The sequence below is a fragment of the Ambystoma mexicanum genome, chromosome 3q, assembly GCF_040938575.1.
Source record: "Ambystoma mexicanum isolate Mex_15411 chromosome 3q, UKY_AmexF1_1, whole genome shotgun sequence".
NCBI classification, from domain to species: Eukaryota; Metazoa; Chordata; class Amphibia; order Caudata; family Ambystomatidae; genus Ambystoma; species Ambystoma mexicanum.
Window position 1 is genome coordinate 128351614 of NC_090926.1, and position 23920 is coordinate 128375533.

The 23920-nt window shown below is 44.4% G+C and overlaps 1 protein-coding gene across 13 annotated transcripts; it reads right to left on the reverse strand.

Moving 5' to 3' along the window:
• Positions 1 to 1063: 1063 nt before the first annotated feature.
• PCBP2 (poly(rC) binding protein 2) lies at positions 1064 to 22741 on the reverse strand. 13 transcript variants are annotated; one of them, XM_069653299.1, is made up of 14 exons: positions 22324 to 22741; positions 20649 to 20785; positions 19871 to 19894; positions 19755 to 19787; positions 19363 to 19479; positions 18470 to 18601; positions 18097 to 18225; positions 17239 to 17313; positions 15461 to 15562; positions 14367 to 14408; positions 13530 to 13608; positions 13285 to 13340; positions 12937 to 13106; positions 1064 to 1453 (listed from the first exon to the last, which is right to left on the reverse strand). In XM_069653299.1, exons 2-14 carry the CDS (start codon positions 20715 to 20717, stop codon positions 1417 to 1419), a joined length of 1065 nt encoding a protein of 354 aa, XP_069509400.1. In that variant the 5' UTR covers positions 20718 to 20785; positions 22324 to 22741; the 3' UTR covers positions 1064 to 1416. The 13 variants fall into 13 exon arrangements, with proteins under 13 accessions (XP_069509400.1, XP_069509406.1, XP_069509401.1 ...); XM_069653305.1 differs by having other exon boundaries at positions 19871 to 19920; positions 22324 to 22688; XM_069653300.1 differs by having other exon boundaries at positions 22226 to 22625.
• Positions 22742 to 23920: the final 1179 nt, after the last annotated feature.

A 23920-nucleotide genomic window follows, 5' to 3' on the forward strand; every position in this document is an offset into this window, starting at 1 on the left:
GCTGCTACTTCTGAACCTGCCTAGCAGGCAAACCATAAAACATGCACCAGAGCAAATCACTGGCACAATTCTCCACTGACACCCGCCAGAAACATCTACACAGTTGGAAGGAATGTGCGAACACAGGCACAATATGCCAGTGATAACCGTATTCTCCCAGCCACCAACTCCCCCAGTTGCCACCATTTTATTGCCCTCCCCCACAACACACCTTCTGCCTCTACCTGCCATGCTCACTCTCCATCCTGGCCACCACAAATATAAGTAACTCGATTCTCTCCCACATGGAAGAAGTCATCTTTGGACACCCAATATGCATAATCACACATTATTCACACCCTAGAGGGACAAACACCACCCCCATGGTACGGGGGGGGGGGTTGGGGCGGCACACGGGGTGTTGGACAAACACCGCTATGTTTGCCCCCCTCCCAACAGCAGCAGAATTACACAATCGAAAACCATGAAACATTCTGGGGGGATGGGGTCTGAAGACATCTGCAATACAATGCAGGAGTAGGATCAACCTCACTCAGTGACCCCCCCCCCCCCCCACGCCCCTTGACATGCAGCATGATTCTCTGTCCCCAAAGAGCATTGAATAGCAGGCACTTCTTTCACTGTAAACCTACACAGGTAAGCAACACAACAAAGTGCCACCTGCCCCATAGGCATGCACATCACACAAACGCAGACAAGGAATTATGCAGGTCTTGGTATAGGACCCTTGTGGTGAGGTCTTCAGACACCTCCCTAAAACGTGTTTCTACTATGCAGTACAACGCAGTTACAAGACCATCAAAATGAGCTGCTGTGCTCCCCACCCCCTAATTAGCATTAAAAGCCACTGAAGGCAGGGGAGAAGTCACCAATGTCGTGGAAAGCAGGATGCAGGGAGGCTTAAGGAAGAACGCAAATGTGGGGTGCATTCTTGCGGTTTTTGCAGCAGAACATCCCTTCCAATCAGCCCTGGGAAAGAAATGTAAAAGGTTGGCCTGCAGACCAAGTTGCTGATCAACCACTATCCAGTAATATCAAATAGACTAGATTAATTCTCACAATGTCCAGTCCATCTTTTTATTTTTTTGAAAAATTCCTGACGTTACAGAACTAAACCAAAATGAAATGCATTAATTCCACCCTTTACTTACATTTCATAACAGAAATACCTTCATTAACAAAAACATAACAAAGGGAAAAGCCTTATAAAACTAAAACATGGATCAGCGATTTTAACAGCTGGAAAAAGGAATTAAAATGTTTAAAAAAATTCACGGAGTGGATGGGAAGCATAGAAACTGAAATTTACAAACTAGTTAAAACCTGGAATTGTTGACTGCATGGGAACTACACAGATGGATCATGGGTAAATGAACAGCAGGAAGGGAGCACAGTTCTGTGAAAGGCCTGGATGTTCTAACTGCTTCCCATTCCACCAGTCTCTGATGAAAGCCTGAAAAACACGACAGGAAGTACAACAAAAAGGTTAGCCAGAGGCTTGAGCAGTGCATCCCACAGGTAAGTACAGGACACCATATAAACGGACCTGCCCACCACCCCACACGACCAAACTAAGCCAAACCCAAAAACGAACCACCCGGGCCAAGATTAGAACAGTTTCTCCTGGAAGTGTAGACGCAGCATATTTTAACTGCCTGACTAAATTGTCGAGTAGTCTTCAAAGAGATACACGGTAAACGATTCTCGACATGTGTTCCCGCTAGGGTACCATGTAGCAAACCTTTGCACCAAGTCGACATTTTGTCACCAATACCAAAATACAACCCTCTTCCATGTAGACAATGAAGTTACCCAGCCCTAGACATAAGGGACTCACTAAAGACTACCGCCGACACATGCCAAGCTAGACCTTGCAAGAAAGAAAAGTGGGCTTTTGTGTAAGCACAGGAAAGGCACATCAGTAGTGGTATTAACTGTCCGTTCACGGTAGCAGGTGCAAGTACTGAGCTTCTAATAGCATTGCCTAGCTAATGCCCAATACTGGTACACAAGGCAAAATTGCAAAGCTTGTTTTTCACATGACTTCAGGGAAGGACACAGAGTGCTTATAAATAGAGTGGCTGAAAGCAGACCTTGCAAGAGCAGGTTTACAAAAGTACTACTTCCAGAAGACTGCTTTGAAAGAACACTAGCAGACCATGCAAAGTTTGCTGTTAAGGCTTGAAAACTAGCTCAAACATTTCCCATGAAGGGGCGTATTGGCAGGGAGGCGGTAGAACTGGGTGGGTATGGCCATGGTAAGTGACCACCAATAGGCTGTGTCCCGCCTCCTATGCCATGCCTCCCCCCCCCCCAATCTGTACTCCAATGCAATCGTTCAGCTTATAGGTGAAGCAAGCCACACCCAATAGCAAACTAAAAATCATTACATCAGTAGGCCGTAAAACACGAGCAGGGTATATACTGCCTTCTTCAGCATCCAAGTAATCAATATAAAGCATTGGCGAATAGGTAAAAGAGCTGCAAGGTTACTGGCAAAACAATGACTATACCAGATCACACTACATAGCCAAGTGCAGACCCTACAACATGTGACCATGCAACCGAGCATTGCAATCCAAAAGTGACTTCACAAAGGATCCACAAAACATTAACAGTACAAACAGCTTGGCTTGTGTTTCACGTGAAAGGCATTTGCCAGGCCATGCCATTGTATATTAACTGGGCATCAATTGCAGCAGCTGCAAAACGGTGCATGCATACCTGCACAACACTAATAGTTCAGTGCCACCAAGCTCTTTCAGCACCAACCATGCCCCCAGGCCATCTCATGGCACCCCCACTCCTTCGTACCCATCCATGAACACCCATTTCCACCCCCACCACCCCTGAAAGAAAGCTGCCTTGCCCCTCCCACGGTAGCCTTGCCCAGGCAAATGCCACCTCCATCACTTGTTTGCCCCAGCCATGCCATTACACCCAAACCATGCCTGTTGCAGCTATCAGTTAGTGGACGACTATTGGGGTGCACAGCTACTGCTCAATTTCCGAAATCTTGCCACTGCATTTTGGTTGTACCCAGATTACAACCCACTTTAAATCTAAATGTGCTGTTTTGAACGAGAGCAGCAACTGTTCTGAACCTAGCTGCACTTTTCAATCTTGCCACTATCTGCTGGATTCAAAGGATGTGCTATAATTCGAGTTTATAAATGTAGCCACTGTTATGAATCTATATGCGCACTGGACACCAGCCAACTTTTCAATTCTAGCTGCATTTTGAAGCTTTTGATTCCTGCTGAGTTTCAGAAATCTAGCCAGTTTCAGATGTCAGGAGGATGTGTTTTGGGCAGCAATAGGAATTAGCATGGGCTGTAAACAGGTGGGTTAATAAACACCTACAAGCAGTGTCCCTCTTCATATGCCATTTCTCCCCAACTGTACTCTAATGCAAGTGTCAGCACGAAGGTGGCACGTTAGCACCACATAAAAGTCAAAACAAAAAAAACAGGAAGCAGTACAGAATAATGCGAGTGGTAGCATCCCCATAATCACTCGTGTCTGGTAAACTTTACTCCCACCTTGCTAAGAAGAAAGTGCAACCTATCTGAATTGAAGGATACAGAAGTAATGCACAAGCACATGAATGCGAAAAGGGGATTTGCAGACCAGAAGCAATGCAAGAGCTTCCATTATCCCAGGCATTCACGAGGTGGGTCTCCAGACACTCCCAAGATTCAGGCTACTGTAGGTGGATGTAGGGGTTGCCTGTCTATGCCAAGGGCAGAGCTAAAACTTCTGGGACTCGACATGCTTTTATTTTCTTCATCTTATTTTTTTCTAGCGCCTTGTGACCCTAATATTCACAGAACCCCAATACACAGGCATGTAAAAACATAATTTACTATCTGGCTGTAGAACATAAGTCCTATTATGCAGATGGTGTGAGTGGAAATGCGTGGGTGTGCTGTGTAGCACCTTCAAGAACTCACTAGGTTACAAGATCATGTGAAGTCTTGAAATCCAGCAGCTACTAGTTACGCGGTCGAGAGCATAAACCACAACTATAGCTCCACGTTTGCCAGTTTCAAAAAAGGTTAACTTTAGAGCCTCAAACTTGGTTCGAGCCACAGACCGGATACCAGCCCCAACAGTCAACCAAAATCATGCAGATCAATCCATGAATGAGCTGCCTGATAGATTGACTCCCACATTATTTGAATATGCCTGAGCTGTGAATTCATTACCATACTCAAACAGTATGCCCCTTCTAGGGACTCCTGCCAAAGCAGGCCAGGCATGACCCTGGGAAAAAAAAAAAACTAGTCCCATCGGAAGATTCTAGCCAGGTTGGAGAGGACAGCAGAGAGTTACCATTGCAACCAACATGCACAAAGCTGACCCAATAACGAGGGAAATCGCTACAGCTCATAACAAGGCTATGTTTATTCTGGAATATGAAGTTCCTGGTCAGATTACATCATTCTAATGGCTGCTAATTTGTACAGTGCACTACCACCACCAGAGTGGTCCCCTGGCGGCTCTGAAAAAGGGAAGGGGATGAGTTTGTGGGAATAAGCTGAAAAAAGTGCAAGAGATCAGTGATGCGCTGCAGCATCAGCCCGGTGGGTCCGTTGACTAGGCTTGGGGTGTTTTACGGTCAGTAGTCATGTGTTGTTGTGCGAGTGTGTGGTTTTGTTGTTGCAGTGAAGTGAAGTTTGTGCAGATTGTTGTGTTGTAGGGTTGTGTTTGGTTAGAGTTTAACGTGTATGCAGAGGGGTGGAATTGTTAGTGGATCGGTTAATTGGCATTGCTGCCCTTGCAATTATGTCTAGGTGTGATGCTTGCTACCATTCACTATTCCATCCGAGTGTGGCGCATGCCAACATTCACAATCCTATCTAGATGTGACACAGGCTAAAGTTAAGCATTCCATCTACGTGTGTTGTGTGCTAACATTCATAATACTATCTAAGTGTGACGCAGGCTAATGCTTATTAGGTGTTGCCAGAATTAAAGGAAAATCATTGGTCGCAGACCTTAGCACGCAGAAGCAGGAACACATGAGGCTTTAACCAATCAGACTATTCGAACTGCAATTCAACCAGACCCAAATGCAGTTTGTTGGTCTGTACATTCATTTTGAAAATGACACAATGAAGTCAGGTCTCTGCATTAAAAGCTATAGCAGGATAAATGTCCAGTGTTAATTGGGGCAAGGATCACTTGGTGACTGTGGTACACTAGCAGCTTCAACCCACCAAAAACCTGAGCCACTTAACCTCATGCTTAAAAACCGTGGTCTCTGAATGGGCACCATTATCCTCGGACTCCCTTAAAAGACGTGAAAAGCGCATGTCAATAATTTGCAGATCTGTGAACCAGAAAAAAATAATTAAAACTGAAAAGCCACAGAGTGCCAAGTTCGCCAGGAGAACACAAGCCAATCTCAAAACAAGCGAAAGACAGAAACTATTACCAAGCAGGGGACAGACTCCTAGGTTTCACCAGTAAGTGACCAGACGATGCTCATCTGTAGGGCTAGTTATTGCCTACATGATCAGTCATAACAGCCAAGTCGGGCATCACCTCCAGAGAAAGTAGCTGCAATTATGGACAAATGAACGCTTTTATACAGCAACCGTTAACACGATTTGCATACAACAGGAGGTATGGTGTAAGGGACAGAAACGGGTCGAGTACTATGGAAATAAGGAGAAGGTGGGGGTGATCCACAGATCAAAGCCCAAGATACAGCACCAAGACCAAAGGTGGAGGAACTTGGGGCACAGAGCCCATCTCAATATCGCAGAAACTGCTTTAACCTTGAAGTTCCAACAAATAAAGATTTGCTCCCAGCATTGAAGTTAAAGCATAATTTACTTATCCAACTGCATCAGTTAACGAGGACACCTCACCATTAGATTGGGGGAGTAAGGGGGGGGGGGCACACGCAAGGCTGTGCACTGGCCACCAAGCACTACAAGAAAACGAGGTAATGGATAACATTTTAAGAGACCTCATTTAGGCAACGCAAGATTTTTGTAGGTTATGTATGCACAGCGGAAATCGAGACCAATTGAGCTACAAAACGTAATGAGCTCCTAGGTACAAAATTGACCATCACAAATCTGAAGGTCTGACTTTTAGAACCTAATACGATCATAAAATATGGTCCCTTATATTTACGCAAGGGGGGGGGATGGGGAGAAGTTTGCAATTCAGTTATATGCAGCATTCCGTGTTAAACTATGGGCGACAGCAGAGTATGGCTGTCTATGAGCTGTTCCCACTGGGTTGCATTGGAGGACCGGCCATTACCACAGCCGTCCTAATCATCCCTTCCCGTCTGAGGACCCTCTATGTGTTCCATAGTTTTCCTTTTGGGCCTATTACAGAAGTGCTACACTTCTATTTGCAATTCCACCTCATGAGGTAATTGGGTGGCGTCTGAAGTTTGTTTCAGACACATGAACCCCACAATGCTTGGATAGTTAGCTGAAGTAAATGGTGCAATTGTAATTCCGGGTGCCTGGGGCCTTTGAACCATTTGCACCCTATTGCTGTGCAGATCCAACATATTATCTAGCATTTCAACATATACCCAAAACCATATTTGATGGGAACATTGGAATATAGCAATATGGGAAGTGTGCCCATGGCTGTGCTACTGGCAAACAGGGACTGGTGGTGCCAAATGTCCAATAAACTATTCTGTCTGCATACATACCTGCTAGAAAGTAATGGGGCAGAACTGACCTTTGAGGCAACGAGAACACAATTGGATGTCATCACGTGATCAACATTTGAGAATTCCTTAGATTTATGGAGGCATCAATTCAAATCAGAACCAATAGAAACAGGCATTGCGACACCCAAACCACTGGAACTCTGGGAAGTCCATCCTAATCTAAAGTTCCACAGCCGTGCCCCTTATTCTGATGAATTTTCTTTTGTCATTTATAAAAGGACATTTCCGAAGACAACTACAGCTTTTAATGAATTTGTAAAACATTAAAAAAAATCTGGTTATTAATTCCCTTAGGATGAGAGACTGAAAGATTTAATGCTGCCAAGATGCCCTCTACCACTAAGCCAATGTCCCAGAAAAGAAACAGGTGATGCAAGTACCTGTGAAACATAATGAGTACACAGGTGAATTCACAGATCATGGACTTCCTGAATTCGCCACACAATTGGGATACCATTAATCCTAGCTACAAATAGAAACCCCCCCCCCCCACTCCCCATTACCCATGACCAACTCCACAGGAGGGGGCTCGCCAACAAAAATGTACGGGGGGGAAGAATATCACCATACAAAAGTTTGAATGCCACTGCATTACAGTCGGGAGTCCCACGAGTCAAGTTTCCTTAAACAAAGTAAGTCACTGGATTAACACAAGACCAACGGGCTCAAAAGAAACAAATAAAAAAACAGCCTACATAATATCCTGGTGTAGACCATGGGGGTGCACTGGGGTCTCTTACCATCCCTCAAGCTGCAGCATATGCCACCTTTGAGGGCTGCCCAATTTCATCAGCACTCCAAATTGTGACTTTGTATTTTTATCTTCCAGAGCTTTACTGTAGGAATGCCAGCCACTTCACAGCAAAACCTACCCAATATGGTTCATATATAAATAAGTGCACCTCCATAAATGCAAATCGATGGGAAGTACACTCGCATGCAGGATGTGGAATGAGCGATTGGTGTGGGCCTTGTCCCTCCTGCAAGTCCGGAGACCCAGTGCCCCCCCCCTCTCCCAACCCCACCCAACCCCACCCACGCTCCCTCTGACAAATCGTGCAAGGAGCATAGTATACCAACAATTTTAATTAAGGCAACGTGTTAATATCTGAAAAGCTTAATATAATCTTGTTACAAGAGACGTGGGCCCCAGAAGAGATATCAGGATTGCCCAAAAAAAAAAAAGTCACGCAGGGGAGGTTTGGCAGCCTCTCTGAAATCCCCACTAAAATGTACATCTACACCAACTGACACTAAATTAAACTTTCTACAACACTAACATTACATTTTAGAAATGGGCATGCCATACTGATTAAATCAAGTTTTACACCATTGAGGATAACAAATAGCCACGTATTAACTGAACCATTTTGGGTGGTGGTTTAAACGTACAATTGGGCAATGTGCCCCTCTGCATATCAATGACAACCTCCTGGGAATTCCTGCGCCTTCTATGCTAGACAGACCCATGTTCATGCTCAAAGGGGTTTGAAATTGTATTCGTGTCTCATGTATGCGTTGTCAATGGTCGAATAGCGCACGATTACCTCAGTAAACTTATATTGAAAGGGCAGCAAGCATCTCCATCGACCATTTTTGTATTCGTGTCACGTAGATGAATCTTTAGTAACCACCACCCGATAAACTTGTGGCACGTGGGTAAGCACATTTTACTCTTGCCTTCAGATGGTCTCGTCGACCCAAAAGATACTGCCAAGCCGAAATAGTCGCGTTGTAGACCTCAATTTATGGACAACCTATTTTCTTTAAATAAAAACATTTTTATCTTAGGATTATGGTCGATTTACAGGCACCAGTTCTGACCAGAGCATTCAACGCCATGAAAACTATGTAAAACGCCAGCTAGTTGAAAACCAGCTGTAATCAACATACAAAAAAAACGGAAATCGTCCAGCCACGTACCGCCCCTTTTAGCTTTTTGCAGAAAAGCCAATGCCAAGCCCCAACCCTTGTCACAGTGACTCCACTTGCAGCAATATCCTTGTCCCTTCCCAAACCCCCCCCAGGCATTCATTTACATGCTGGCAAGTGTTCGGTTTAAACACCAAGACAATTATATTTTGTGGCTGAAAAAGGTCTCGCCAAAGTGGGAGGTGGTTGTGGAAACGCCAAAATCTGCACAAATTTCAGGGCAGGTCTTCCTGTTGCATTCAAATGTGCGAACAGTTATTGTTGGCTTCAGAACCCCCTAAGCCTGCATGAAAAGTATCCTAGCAAATTTGGAATTGTTGGGACAATGCTGCGTATTTGTTCTCCTGTCCAGTTAACCTTTTTTGGAAGGTGAAACCATTAATAAACGTTGCACATACAAAACTCCGAGGGGGAAGAGGAGTAACATCCTACTGGCCACGAGATAGCTGCACAATGGAAGACCTCTATACACCATCCCATTGCATCTGCCGCGCCCATACCACACCCCATAGCTGAACTATTCATGGATAAAAAGAGGGTCAAGTACAAATTGTATATAAATACTGTCTCCAGATCCTCTAATTAAATTTTTGGTACTGGGAAGGGAGTCCGTTATACTAAACCTTGGGCAAAGTGTTCCATAAAGCAATTATGCGCAGAAAGCCGGTTTTTTTTTTTTGAATTAGATACATTTTAAACTGTTTTGCATTTATTCTAAAGGAATTCTCATTGGGGTGTTGTCACCTAAAAGACATGGTGTTTTGCACTCTATGCTGATTTATGTTAGGCTTCTATGAAGCATTTATGTACTAGTATTGGCATAAGAAGCATTGAACAATTGCTTGAAATGCAGGCTGACAAACGTGACTAACAGGAATGATAGACAAGCGTTGGTAAACAGTGTATGTGGATATAAGCAGCAATGGTTACTGTGTATGCAGTCAGAGCAACATTTTACTATGGCCTCTCATAAGGGTGAACTCATTAAAGCAAGTAAAATTGTTCCTTGCCACTACGCATCTCACTGCATCCCCCGCATAGGCAAGTACAAGACGGTGCCGCCACAATTAAGATATTCTGAACAGGTTTCAAATTAAATGAATACAAGCGCAAATGTTCCGGTAGCAGACAACCCAGACAGTTCTGAAAGCAAACCACATGGTGGCTTTGAATTTTAAATGCCTTTCCCAAACATAAGCTTTACATAGACAGTCCAGTTTGTGTAGGTACCCATGCGTTTCAATTGCACTGCAATCACTGATACGTGTCACCAGGGGAATCAACTAACTGCCAAACAGCATTCAACGGGACATGAAACGGTTATCCTGTAGGTATAACTTGGTGAGGGTGTTTGGACGAACTTTGGCATCAAGGAAAGCAGCATCACCACACCTAGAACATGTTAACACTACATTCATCGAGTGCGAAAAAACAGTAGGGTTCTTGCCCTTCTGTCCAACATCTTCCTGTTGTGTTGGTCCTTTATTCCTGCAAGGCATCAAGCACCTTCCAGCAAGCAGTTTAAGCACTAACAGCCAACGAACATGGGTAAATCATGGCTGCTGCACATGCCCCCCATCGCCTTAATCGGGAACACCAGTCATACTTTGGGGAGAGGTTTCAGCAAAAGTGAGATACTAAACTTGCAACCAACCATTTAGCAGAACCTAGAGGCAAAAAGGAGCATAAAGCTGAAATGAACCAATGAGCTACACTACGAGTAGCTTTCCAAGGGTTCACCAGTTACCAACATCTATTTCAAGCGTCGGTGAAAAGCTACTCATACTGTGGCAGTTGGTACTCCAGATTAAATACTAGCCAACCCCAGTGAACCAAGCAATGCAACCTGCAGTGTTCGTTGAAAGTTTTGGCGAGTAGAAAAAAAAAAAATAACGCACTAAAATTATCCATCACATGACTTATTTCCACCACTCTGGGGAAGTGGCCCACAGGATGCAAAAGCAAAATGCAGACATTTAGTTTGTTAAAATGGAGACCATTTTATTAACAGTCACATGTTTAAAACAATAAGTTCAGAAGCATCAACAACTATAGCTATTATATATGCATCTCAAATAATGAGAAAGTAAACTCAATACTAGGCAAATTGACACATTTTTTTCAACTGTCCTTTTCAGGGGCTTTCCTCGGACTAGGCAGCGATATAGATAAAAAAAAACAAAAACACAATCTCACATTTCGAAGTAACACAAAAAGAAAAAACTTCAATGGTTTCCTCTACGTGATCCCCATTCTGCCACCAAAGGCCTGCCCTTATAGCTCAATAAGGAGAGAACCTGGGTTTGTCCGATTTCAGTTTGTTAGTAATACCCGATACTGCTGCAGAGACGGCCCCCTTCGCGCCAGACATAACATTTAGTGCCAGGAGAGGGACGGGTTTCATGCCAAGCAGACTGGAGACACAAGGGGCGGTCGGAAGAGGGTTGGGAAGGCTGGAGTCGGAGGAGACGCCCGCTGTCACAAGCGAGGGGGTGGAGGAGGAAGGGGTGGAAGGTTGAGATAGGTTGATGCTGAGGTGATCAGGGGTCGCGCCGGAGGCAGTCTGAGAGGGTTTAGCATTTTCTAAACTGTAACAAAGAGAGGAGAAAAGGAACAAAACACGGATGGGTGGAAGGGAAGACTCAGGAAAGCACACGAGGATAATAAAATAAACCAGCATGACAGACCCGAATTTAAAATACCTTTCTTGAAGGCTCTACAAGCATGCACACATTATACCTAATGCTATGATAGCAACCCGCCTCCCAACTCTCCCGACTAAGCCCCTCCCACTTCATTAAGAAAAAAAAGAGGAAGATTATTTTGATCCGTATTGGGCTGCTTTTAGTATGCGTGCTAGCCGTTTAATTGGCACACAAACCACCTAGTAACTAATGTACTGCATATACACAAACCACCCTGCTCCTAATCTGTGCCTTCAAAAACACCACTTGACTTCCGGGCTGTATTTACAGTGGTATTGGAATTAGTAGGGTGATTAAGTAGTACTTGGAAGGCATGCGGGTGGCTTTTACACGAGTGTGTAGATATTGAATAGCGTATTGAGTTTACCACTGAGGGCGAATTACACGGACCGAATTGGCAATCGTGGGTAATAGTACGTTCCCATCCATTTAGACAGGCCTAAATTGGTGTCTTACGAAAGAAGCTAACCACACGCGACAATGATTCATATTGGCAATACAAAATCAAGTACTTTGTGAGACTAAGGATCAAGCAGCACTCATGCTACATTAGGCCAAAAGTTCAATACCACTCTGCAACTTCAACAAATCCAGGTTAGTTGAAAAAAAAAAAAACATTAATGGGGTTAACAGAACGACTCAGCCCTGCACTCCCAAGAATACACCTCAAATAATGGCAAGTAAAGCCATGCCACAATTATGGATTAATACCGCTTCTCTGTGGCAGGCCCTTTCCTGCATGACAAGCAGCATCCTCAGTATTCATGTCAGCTACTATGGCCAGGATCTCAAGCAACAATCTTCAGGACCCACCCATACCAGTTCCTCGCTTTGCAGACGAGGCTGTGGACATAACCACTGGGGTAGTGTTACCACTGGTTCAAGGCCAGCAAATGTGTGGGCACATACAAACCACTAGGTCTTAAGCTCGAAAAACAAGATCTATTGTGGAACTAAGCGATAAAGTCCAATTTACTATTTACTTATCACGCCCAGATTAAAACATTAGGTACACTGGCACCGCTACAGTATGGGGGCTTCATAATACACCATGAGACTATTACCAGGACATTCAGAAAATCTACAACTTGAATGCACAAACGACAAATGACCCTCCCAATAAAGTAGACTTGGTCAGAAGAAGTCTGAGGCGTGGGCTAATTCACCCCATGATCAAACCCAATCTATTTGACGCCACAAAAATGATGCCATTACAAAGCTTGCTCATTCGACACTTGGCTAGAGTGGGTGAGTATGTCAGGTTTGCAGTTATAATGGAATCTGTCAACTGCAAAGGCATCAAGTCCCTACCTGTTCAATGAGGTGGGACAAGCCTTACCATCGCCTGCTGACATTTTGAGCCAACATTTACCGCTTGAACAATAAAGCACCAGACTAGTTTTACCCAAGCCATTACAATTCAATTATCCATAAAACAATGGCTAAGGACCTTGCCCAAAGAGTATGCAGTAAAAACCAAGCAAGTGCTCTGCAAAAGCAAGCATACTACATCATGCCGCCACCAAGAATCTTCTTGCTGCACATACACCACTGCACCAGAATTGAGATTGCACAGACCCGGCTTACCTGACATTGATTAGGTACTGTGCCAGGCTGATGCTGGCAGCAGATCCAGTGATGGTGACCTGGCGCTCAGTAGAACCTTCCACTGGGTTGGCAATCTTGATTTGTGCCCCAGACATCTGGCGAATCTCATTTATTTTGGAGCCTTGACGACCAATGATGCAGCCAATTAACTGAAACACAAAAACAATGACACCCATTACTCTTCAAAAGGAAATCACACAAAGAGCCCTATAGCACAAACACTAGGCATCTACATATGTTGGGCTACAAGTGGGTAACGACGCCTGCTTTTAGAGAGGCCTACTTTTGCCTTTGGCTTGCACTTAAAAACAAATGACGGACACTTACATCATTTGGAATAGTGAGTTCATGAGACGTGTTTGGAGCAGATGCGTCAATGGCACCTAAATATCAAAACGAAAAAGTCACCATGGTCACAAAGCACGACACCCACTGCTTTCACATGAACACTTCTGCAACCCTCAACGCCCAACCCATGCACGTGACCAATGGATTAAAATCCAACATCACCAAGTTCACCCCTGCTAGAGGGTGGGGGGGAGAGACGACAAACGAGCAATGTGCATCCATACCACTAAATCCGGTGTTTCCTCCACCATGAGACATTGGAAAGTGAGACTGCTGCATGGCCAACTGATGTAGTTTTGTGAGCTGTGAAGAGAAGGAAAAGATGGTACAATCAATCCACCCACTTCCTTGCAACAAGCCAAGATAAGCAACCAGTGAGTGCACGCTGAGGAAGCGACATGCATGGAAGATGGGAGCAGGCAGCATATGAGCCCCCACCACCGCGTTTTAGTGCAGATTAGTTACCAAACTAGATGCTATGTCAGATATTTCCTTTAACTGCATTCTTTTAACTAAGCAGTGTTGTGTGCCCTTTAATCAGGTCTCCTGAGAATTCAAAGGGGTGCTAGGAGGAGCCCCCTTATTCGAGTGCACTCCACCTAGGTGCGTATAGCTAAGAAGCACAAGCCACAGTATGATCAGTAAACCTTTAGCTCGTCACTGGTGTGGTCAGGAACAGGCCAAAGCAGCACCTTGAAATCCACTTAAAGTGACAAAGGATATAAAACCTAAACGGAGGTATACAACTAGAAGTCTTGAGAGCTGGACTAAACATGACACAAGTGCTCATCAGCAATTTGAACGCGCAGCCAGTTCCCACCACTGCAAAGGTCAAACTGACTTCAGCAGTGTGCACAAGCCCATTACAACTGCTCCTAGCAAAAGGAGACAGCAAGTTGTCTAACCCAAAGCATGCTCAGGTTCAACAACGACAGTATCTCATACAATGCATTCCGTTCCTCAGAAAAAGACGAATTCACACGTCACTTGCTTTTGCAGGGAAGAGCAGAGTACGTTTTCAGATGGGCAGCTTTTAAAAGAGTTAACAAAAACAAACTTACATCTGGTTGTGGAATGGCATACTGTCCTTGAATGGTGTAGGCCTACGAGGAAGAAAATGTCCCATTAGGCACCACAGTAAGAAGTTAGCCAGGTAGGAGGCACGCAGGGTCCAGCAACCTTATTCAGAACCAAAGCAGAAGGTTGTGCAGTCCTAACGTGGACGCCCACATTGAGCAAATCTACTTTTTGGGGTGGGCAGGAAAATCAACAAAAATACTGCTGTACATCATGAAAGCTACCGGTGGATTTTAGAAGCCTTCCAAAATCACCTTGCCCCTTCCCTTTCATGTCCCCCATGCTTTTACTTGCCCAAGCAGTTATATAGTGCCATACAGTGTCAATTGTGGAAGCAAGTAGACCTAGAAACGCAAAGTCATACACAATAGTGTTTCAAAAAACAAACATCTGGTATTGCACACGCAAAAACACTAACTATGGAGCGTTTGTAGCAACATTACAAAAGCATGCCCTGTGGAAAGCTAGCAGCAAACGACTGCTTAAACTGCAGCCATCCATCCGATTGCAATAGACATTCAGTAAGAATCATCTGAAACTGGCAAACTATCAGTAAGATTTAAGACAACTGACCTTAGTGTTACTAAAATACACAAAAATACCGCTGGAAGCCAGGTACTCTAGGGTCCTTAGACACATGCTGTTAAAAGCCCTGCATGAGCAGAACTTGCAGGACCATCTTTTATTACAACGGCAGGATCTACTTGCTCTAGAAGCTGGCAACCATTACTAAGCTGCAAAGACAAAAAACTACGTCTCTAGTAAATACAACTCAAGAATGACAAAATGATCCCAACAGTTGATTGAGCCTCAGCTCCCCCACCTAAAGTTACCCAAGACTAACATTTGAACCAACAGCAGGTATGCCCGCCCAGGTCTAACTTAACTTCTGTGATCATGAGCACAAGTCAGCCAGTCCGCAGCTGCGCTGAGAAAATCTTAAATTTGGGTTAACAGCCAAGCAATGAAGAGCAAGCAGAGCTGCTAAAGAAACGGGTGCCAAGTAAAGACTTGTGATGTGGCTCATAACTCAAACTAGCACTGGATGTATAGGTCAATATTAATCAAAATAACCTACCCCATGGAGATCCACAGCATCTAGGGAGACACCGCCTGTGTGGGACCTCCGTCCCTCCCACAGGTCGGTCTCACATGCGTGTCCTCCGGCTTGCCGTGACACCTGTTGAACAAAGCGAAAAAGGGATAGTTATCTTTCTGGTAACAGCATGTTCAATTTATATCCTCAAGTTAGCCTCGGTAGCAAAGCGTCTAGTTCATGGATCCAAAACCAACTTTGCACTAGTCTGTTCCTGACCCTTAGATGGGGTACACTGAGCACTAGACAGACAGCTGTGTTTACTTATAAGCTCAGCTGTCAACTAGAGCAAAACCTGAATTTTGGCAGGTAATGCATCTTTTCACACGGCATTGTTAAAACATGGAGCGATTGTTCAAGAGAATTTGCTGAATTCTATGCTCTTGTAAGATGGGTTATCGGTTCTAAAATACTCAATGAAAGGTGTCCAATACATGGGCGGATGCTAGGGACAAAGGAACAATCTGTACTGCAAGGATCAGGAACAGTTTAGAAATATAGCTGGTCTGTCACCATTTGTAGACAGACTGCAACTCAGGAAATGTTACTGAAATATTGACGCATTTAGCAAGGGTTCATATATTCTGGCATCTTGTTACACCAGCTTCGAAGGAAGCATGACCCCCCAATGTCTGCAAGGACAGTCATAATTCAACGTATAAAGCCACACTGAGCAGAAATCGCAGTTTACTGTACCATTGGTAAGGCACCAACAGCCGAGCAACTCTTCTGCCTCAATACATAATTTGAATGTCAATTTGTATCGCTCTTTTAAAACGCCCAATTTGAGAGGTCATGCCCTCATGCTTGCTGCTCTGGCTAGACAACCACCCAAAGTCTCACCAGTTGCCAGTGCTCTTTATACTCGCTAAGCAGTTGCAGCTGCGAATTGTCCAGCAGCAACAGGTCAAGCCATATGAAGTGCAAAGTTAGGAGGGGGAACAAAATACAACGTGTATCTTAAGATATGCCCACCACAACCTTTAGCGCATAACCCACTTATGTGAAGGCTTTACTGTGGTCATTATCAAACTCCAAGTTGTACTACTTGATAGAGAGACAATGTCATGATGAACCAGCTTCCAAAGCTACCTTAACCTTGCCTGCCTTACAGCGATCAGAAATGCTCAAGTAATTTTTGGATCCACGAGCTAAATCACTTCATACACAGGGGAAATAAAATGAGGATATGAAAAAAACAGGCAATCAGAAAGACAACTAAATGCTTTGTTGATCATGTGACATCTAGGGCATGCACAGAGGGGCTGAGGCTCTGCATCACAGGTCAAAAACGTTAGAACCATTTACTAGATCGTGCATTTAGTGTAGGCCCAACCAAAACACGAAAGCTGGCCGTTTAATGCCCAAACAAAGAACAAAAGTGGCGGGCACAGCTTAAGATGTAGGTGTCCAACCCTTTCCATATGAACGAGAATTACCAGAACCCCCACCAAACGAGCCAATTTGGAGGAAAGCTGCTGGACTTCACGGACTAAATCATGCACAACTGACAGCTGAAGGCACAAAAAAACCTACAATAGTCACCCCATATAGTAAGGAGAGAAAAAAAATAGCACTCGACACAAAGTGAAAGTAGTGTAACTGTACACCGAACACAAACATCCCAAAATAGTTCAACCAGTTACCCTGTTGCTTCGTGTGCACCATTTATTGAAGACCTCACAGTAGAGAGCACCATCAACTTCCACCATGCACCTGCAGACAATGCCGAGCGCCAATGGCCCACAAAGCAAACTTACCTGCCCACCAGCAAAGATAACAGGAGCGCTGGATGGCTTGGGTCGGTATGGGATGGTGACACCTTTTGGTGGAGACTGAAAATGAAATGGTGAAATTATGATCTACTGTAGAAGAACCCTAAACAGCTTGCATCACAGAACAGCTAGCATAATGGCGAATGACAAAGACCCACTGCTTACTACAATGGCCACAACTCTTACTCGAAATCTCATTTGTTTAAAATGCGGTCTCCCCCGTTCTTGCCTTAAAACAGCCAGGTGCCAAAGATATTTGCTGGGGTTGTGTAGCATTGGATACAAACACCTCAAGCGTTGTCTAGTACCAACACTAGAAACAAGAGCCTTCCCTAATCCCAACCTGCATTTCCCCCCAGTTTATTAACTCCCTGTGGCACCTCGCGAATACATATTTCTAGCGAGCAGCGCAAAGTTCAAATATTCAGAGCCACCCTCAACTCTTCCCCTTCAGCCTCCTACAAAAAGCAGCCCACCCAGTCTATCCATTCTGTCATTTGCTCTTGGGCTCCCCAAGAAACCATATAGTGATAGTACCAGTTTGTCATTCAGTACCACGTAACTTATGGCCTGCAATCAACACCATGCATTCCCCAATAAAGCAATATGCTCTACCCTTTTCTCGAGGACTGAGCGCATTAAAATAGACGACCTATAACAGATCAACTGTACATTAAGCTGTTAGCCAGGGAATGCAGTGGTAAAACTACACGCACTTGTGAGCCAACAATGCACTTTGTTCTAGATGGAGATTAACACCAATTCTATCATAAAAGGGGTTTGGAGGCATTTTAGAATGTCCCGAGCAATAATGCAGGCTTCGGCTTCGTGAGTAAAGCATACCTCCAGCATGACCACGCATATCTGCTTCACACATTCGATGATGGATGCAGGAATCCCAGCAATTGTGATGGCCCTCTCAGTTGAGTTAGGGAGCATGTCCCCTGCCACTTGGACCTGAGCACCAGTGGTCTGTGCAAAATAGAAAAAAAAGTTTCAGATAAGGGCAAAGCTGGATATCCACATCACTCCACCACTGGATAATGGCCAAAAAACGAGTCAGAAAATTGAAGCCACCCCCTGCCATGATTGGCTGGGGACCGCTGGTAACTAAGCGCCACTTAAAGTAAATAACTTACAAGTATCATTCAAGCTGCTGGCTTTTTATCTTGTGTGAGGCACCTGTGAATATTTGTTTTAAAAGACGTTAAACTACCTCTCTGATCTCTTTGATCTTACTGCCTCCTTTCCCAATTAAGGAACCACACTGGCTGGCAGGGACCACGAGCCGCAGGGTAACAGGGGGTTTGCTGGAAGCAGTGCTGTTGGTCATTGCGCTACTGATGTCCTGGGGTGGGAAAAAAAAGACGACACAAATTATGCAAGCAACCGTAGAGGACACTGCAATCAGTTTATGATATGCTCTAGAAGTGGTGTATTAAATGGTTAGACTACCGTTAGGACAAGCTTGAAGTGACTGACTAGGTGCCCAACAGGACACCATAGTCAACCACATTGCATACACTAAAGCTCTCTATGTTTAAGTACAGCAGCCCAAACATCTACACATTGTCCAATTCAATCCCAGGGGAACAAAGTAATTTGAGTACTTTGAACACTATTGGCGATGGTAGGGCACCACCACCCAAACAGTGTGCGTTAACAGGAGTTACAAGTGTGCTAGTGATTGCCATGGTTAAGTAAAGATGTTTGGGTAGTTACAACTAGGGCCAATAAAGTAATGGTTTTGGCAAGTGTTAAAGAAAGGCATAGGGAAGATTGGAGAGGCTAACGTTGGCGTGTCAGTGGTTAGGATAAACCTAGTGGTTATGGTATTAGGGAAAGTGGAGTGTTGGCGTTAGCCTACAGTTAGTATTAGAGCAAGGGCTTGGGGGAATGGCTTTGTAATGTGTGGCAAACTGTGATGGTTGGAGATGGGGCAATTTTAACAAATATTTTAGCGCAGTGATTAGTTACGACAACTACAATTTACTGACATTTTCACACAGTTGTAGATGTTTCTGGCTCTATGCATACATTCACCACCTGAAAGCAACATGCGACTCACCACCTAATCCCTTCAAACCCATATTTAGTGTGTAAACGCACCTCTTCCAGTTTATCGATGATCATAGAAAAAGCTTTAAAGATGGCATTGGTGGGTCCGGCAAGGGTGATTATCCGTTCTGGGCAGTTTCCTTCCGAGATGTTTATACGTGCTCCACTCTAGGATTATAAATAAAGTTAAGTTTAAAGAAAATATATGCCCTCTAGATTTACTAACATTTCAGTAGGATAACTAGGCACATTTACTTTTTTATGATGGCAATGTTAAGCACTCAAGATGAAAAGAAGGCTTCCATATGGGGCCATATTAACATTTGCAGGTGACCAAATCCTCTGGTAATACGGAATGGGGTAAAGGAGGTTGTAATCCACATTACCAAAATGTGTTAACAGGACAAAAGAAATTGTATTAGGATTGCTGAAGAAATTCGTACCTCCTCTCGCATTTTCTTCACAGACTCCCCCTTCTGTAAAATGGAAACCAAAATAAGGATCAATTTAATCAAACTATTAACAGTGCCAATAAGGGTGAAAAAATATATATATCTACCTTCCCAATTATGCTTCCAACTTCCTAGGGGGAAAAAACCAAAACAGTCACTAGGGGGAAAAAACCAAAACAGTCAACAGCCACACAGGGTTAAAGCACATTCCTCAAATTTAGAAATTCAACTTGGCTTTGCAGTTTGCCCAATACTACCACAAGGAGCAATATAAATCAATTGACAAAAAAGCCAAAAGCGTGGATGAGCACTACTGTGGTAACCTGAATACTAGTGTGCATGTCCAATCGGAGATCCCTATAAAAGACAAATCTGTTACGTTTCCTGGTAAAAGCACTCGTAATGCCTACTTAAAGAACTTTGCCCCCCACCTGGGTATCTTCAGGACCAACCATGGGGTCAGGGGGGCTTTAGTCTGAAGACTAAGGCCACCGTGCTAGAATGTCACTCCAATAGATCTTTAGCTCACCAGTTCAGCTGGTGGCATACAAACGTTAGCACATACAGCATTAACTGTATTAAGCAAGATTTATAAAGAGCATTAAGACTCAGGGCACATTTAATGTACACCATCATACATAATGGACAAAAATGTATAGTTGCTTCTCATTTGACCGTTAAAATTCAGGGTGCCATGCACTAGCTCCTGACACCACAGGGGGTAGGCTTCTTTGTACCTGGTGATGCCAACAACTAGGAGCTGCTTTTAGCCCCTACTCCAATTTCGAACCAAGTAATTACTTCATAGATTTTTTGTAATGGTCAGAAAGGGCAATTTGCTTCTTACAACTGACATTTTACACAAAAGAAGAAACTGATGCTAACCTTGCCATGCATGAGTAGCCGTATGGTGAGTGTGACATTTAAACCGCCTTCAATCATGCTGGTATCCATGGTGCTATTGGTTCTGTAGAGTCAGGCGTTTACGTCAGTGAGATCTTTGGTCACAGGATGGAATAAGACTGGAAGGGGGGAAAAAGTGTTAGTTACTGGGTATATTCCGGCTATCATGCCTCTTCCAAGCAATCAAATGAGAATTTTACTCAAATTAGGTTTATTAACAGGCTCAAACCACACATTAAACTTAAGCCAAAACTCAAATGGAAACCTGCAGTAGGCCATTTCTTTCAGGCATAGAAGCTAAAGGAGACTTAATGTAGCCAGACATTTGACAAACTAGTTAAGGAGCCATTAAGTCCACCAATGTGTTTATATAGATCCGTGACATAAGACTGGGTCACATTTAGTGCCTAGCCACTAGAGTAGGGATGCGAAACAAACATCTATTTTAGAAGGAGAAACACTGGTACTTCGGACGAAAATGTCGAAAGGGCAAACTGAACAAGGCTACGAAGGCCAGAATACTGCACACTTCCCTTGGATAAGTGTCTCTGCAGCATCACCACATGAAGGACATAATCAGGTTTTCATTTTTTAGCCAATAAAATGAAGAAATTCAAAGCCATCATATATGCAAACTAAATATTGTGCGCAAATCAAAGTTAAACTTGAAAATGGATATAAATCCATCCAGTGTCAATACAGTATAGCAGATGGCACCATTAACAAGTCCTTAACACTTATGTGGTTTAAACTAGCCAGCTTTTATACCAAGACTGTACAGGGTGGACCTTTAAGTCTATGGTAAATGGATATTAGAAACAAATAAAGGAGTCTAGATTTGATTTAACATTTAGTTAAAAATGACAACATGAAAAGGATTTTTTAAGCATTCACTCCTTGCAGCTTTTGAGGACGGAGAAGCCAACAAGACTGCAGAAAAACAGTCATCAAAACCCTTAAAGGAGCCAGGGGTAATGCTACGCTTACACGATCATGAGTGACTAAAATTGTCCGTTTTTTGGCAGGAGGAGCACAACACGTGGACGTTAACATTCTTGCAGAGCATTGCACCTGCTCTGCAATGACAGCAAAATAAGCATGTTTTCTGCTCCAACTCAAAACAAGGTGTAAGTATGGCAACGAAAACAAGCTTGCCCTTGATCGTTGGCATACATGTACAAGTATCGTTGTTTCGACCTAGTTAGCAACTAGTAAAGAGAATACATCTCCAGAGTATAATACCAGTAGCGTTGACTGAACTCAGATGAAGGTTTATTCGGTGAGAAAAAAAAAATCAAGTTGGCCAAAATATGTATCACTGCCGTTTTGTTGTTGTGAACAATGGAAGCTCCCCTCTGGAGGTCGCAGCGTCCTTTGAAAGATCTTATGTTTAGCTACTACGGCCCCAAGACACGCAACCCGCCAAGACAAATGCGACGCCCCTGAATTTCAATACTTATTATCTGATCAATTGAGACGGCAAAGAATCAACGCGAGTCGACGTACACAAAGGCTGGGGTAATATGCGGTCCCCGTAATGTCACCTGCGTAATACTCACGCCTGGGCCTAGGGATCCCCAGAGTAGCGTGCGCCTTAGGCCTAGTTCGCAATCAAACGGAAGGGTGCTAGGCAAGACCGGTGATTCTCAGGCCTTACCTGGGAGCGCGGGGAGGAGGAGGAGGAAGGGAGCCGCCGCGAGGAGATGGAAGGAGGGGGGCGGGAGAGAGGAGACTGGGGATGGGAACGAGGAATCCCGGGGTAAGGGAGAGACCGAGGAGGGCCGGAGCCGTTAGGCCTCGGGGGGAGGGGGCGGCGGGGGGGTTGGGGGGGAGGGGGAAGAGAGGGAGACGAGGAGCTGGGGGAGGGAAGGGAGAGAGAACCGGGCGGGCAAGGGAGGAATGGCGACGGCGGGAGGGGCTCAGGGGCGCTGCGGCTTCTGCTGCTGCCTCTACTGGTCTGGGAGGGCGGTGGGCGGCGCGGGTGGATATCTACCCGCCCTCGCCGGAAGCGCGGAACAGAGAGATGGCAATTCGCAGCTAGCACGCCCTCCTGATCATAGAGCGCTGGACGCTCTGGCGGGAATCCCTACTTCCTCAAAGCTTTTGTTCCACAACAAATGTAAGCCCGCCCCCCCATTATCTGTTTGTGATAACATTGTTTTGAATTTCACGGTTACTTAACGTAGACAGACATGCGTTCGTTTTTAATCTACGGAATTCGTCTAAAACCTATTTTCGTGGCAACAATGCATGCATAAACTTTTAATATGGGGGTTTATGTCAGGAAAGTGTAGAAACGTCAAAGTTCAGCAGTGTTTTACATTGTTTTTAAAAATGAATCCCCCTATGAGCCTCTAAAGAGAAGCTACAATTGCCTTAGTCGCCAGTGCAGTATTGCTGCCGTTACTTCCATAATATTCACTGGCATGCCAACCATACCTGCCTACATTTGAAAATCAAAATTCTTGAGATTTATGCCCCGCCCACAATCACACAAAACTCCGCCCATTTTCACATGGCTTTGCCCACATGTCAAAAAGGTAAACTCATAGCTCTCAACTCACATGTTTTTGTCGGATGTCACCCACCTTGTTAAGGGCTGAATCACCCGCCAAGCCTCCTGCACTGCATTCATTCAAATGGGCGTCTCACCCATCAAAAACAAAATCGGGTGATTTCACCCGCCTTTGCAGCTCAAATGGTCGAGAGCTATGTAAACTCTGTTGTAAAGTGATGTGACATCAGAAATTTGCAGTTCAAATTGAAATATGCATATTTCATTAAATTGCCTTTTCGCAACCACAAAAAATTGCAATGGTTTTTCCTGAATTTTGTAGTACTGAAATTGGACATTTCACCGTAGTTGTATTTCATCAGGTTATGTAGTGCAGCAGGGGAGCCGACTTATGAATTTCCTGGGTGGGGGGCCCAAATACAGGAAGTGACAACACAGGAAGTGACATCATTCGCAGTTATATGACCGCAAATTTGCATGTAGTCGCCAACTTGGTGCAACGGCGCGCGGGGGGTGGATGCGCGCGCAGCGCAGAACAGGGGAAACATTGGCTAGCATGTACTGCATATATTAAAGTCAAGTAAGAAGGAGATTTAAGCCTTCGAGTTGCAGTCCAGTAAGCCATCACTGCCCCTACTCCTCCCCTCTATAATCATCCAGGTTGTAGTAGCCCTCCCTCAAAAGGCAGAGCAACACAAGTAGGATGGAAGAATGAAATGCTTGCTAAACAGAAGGTACA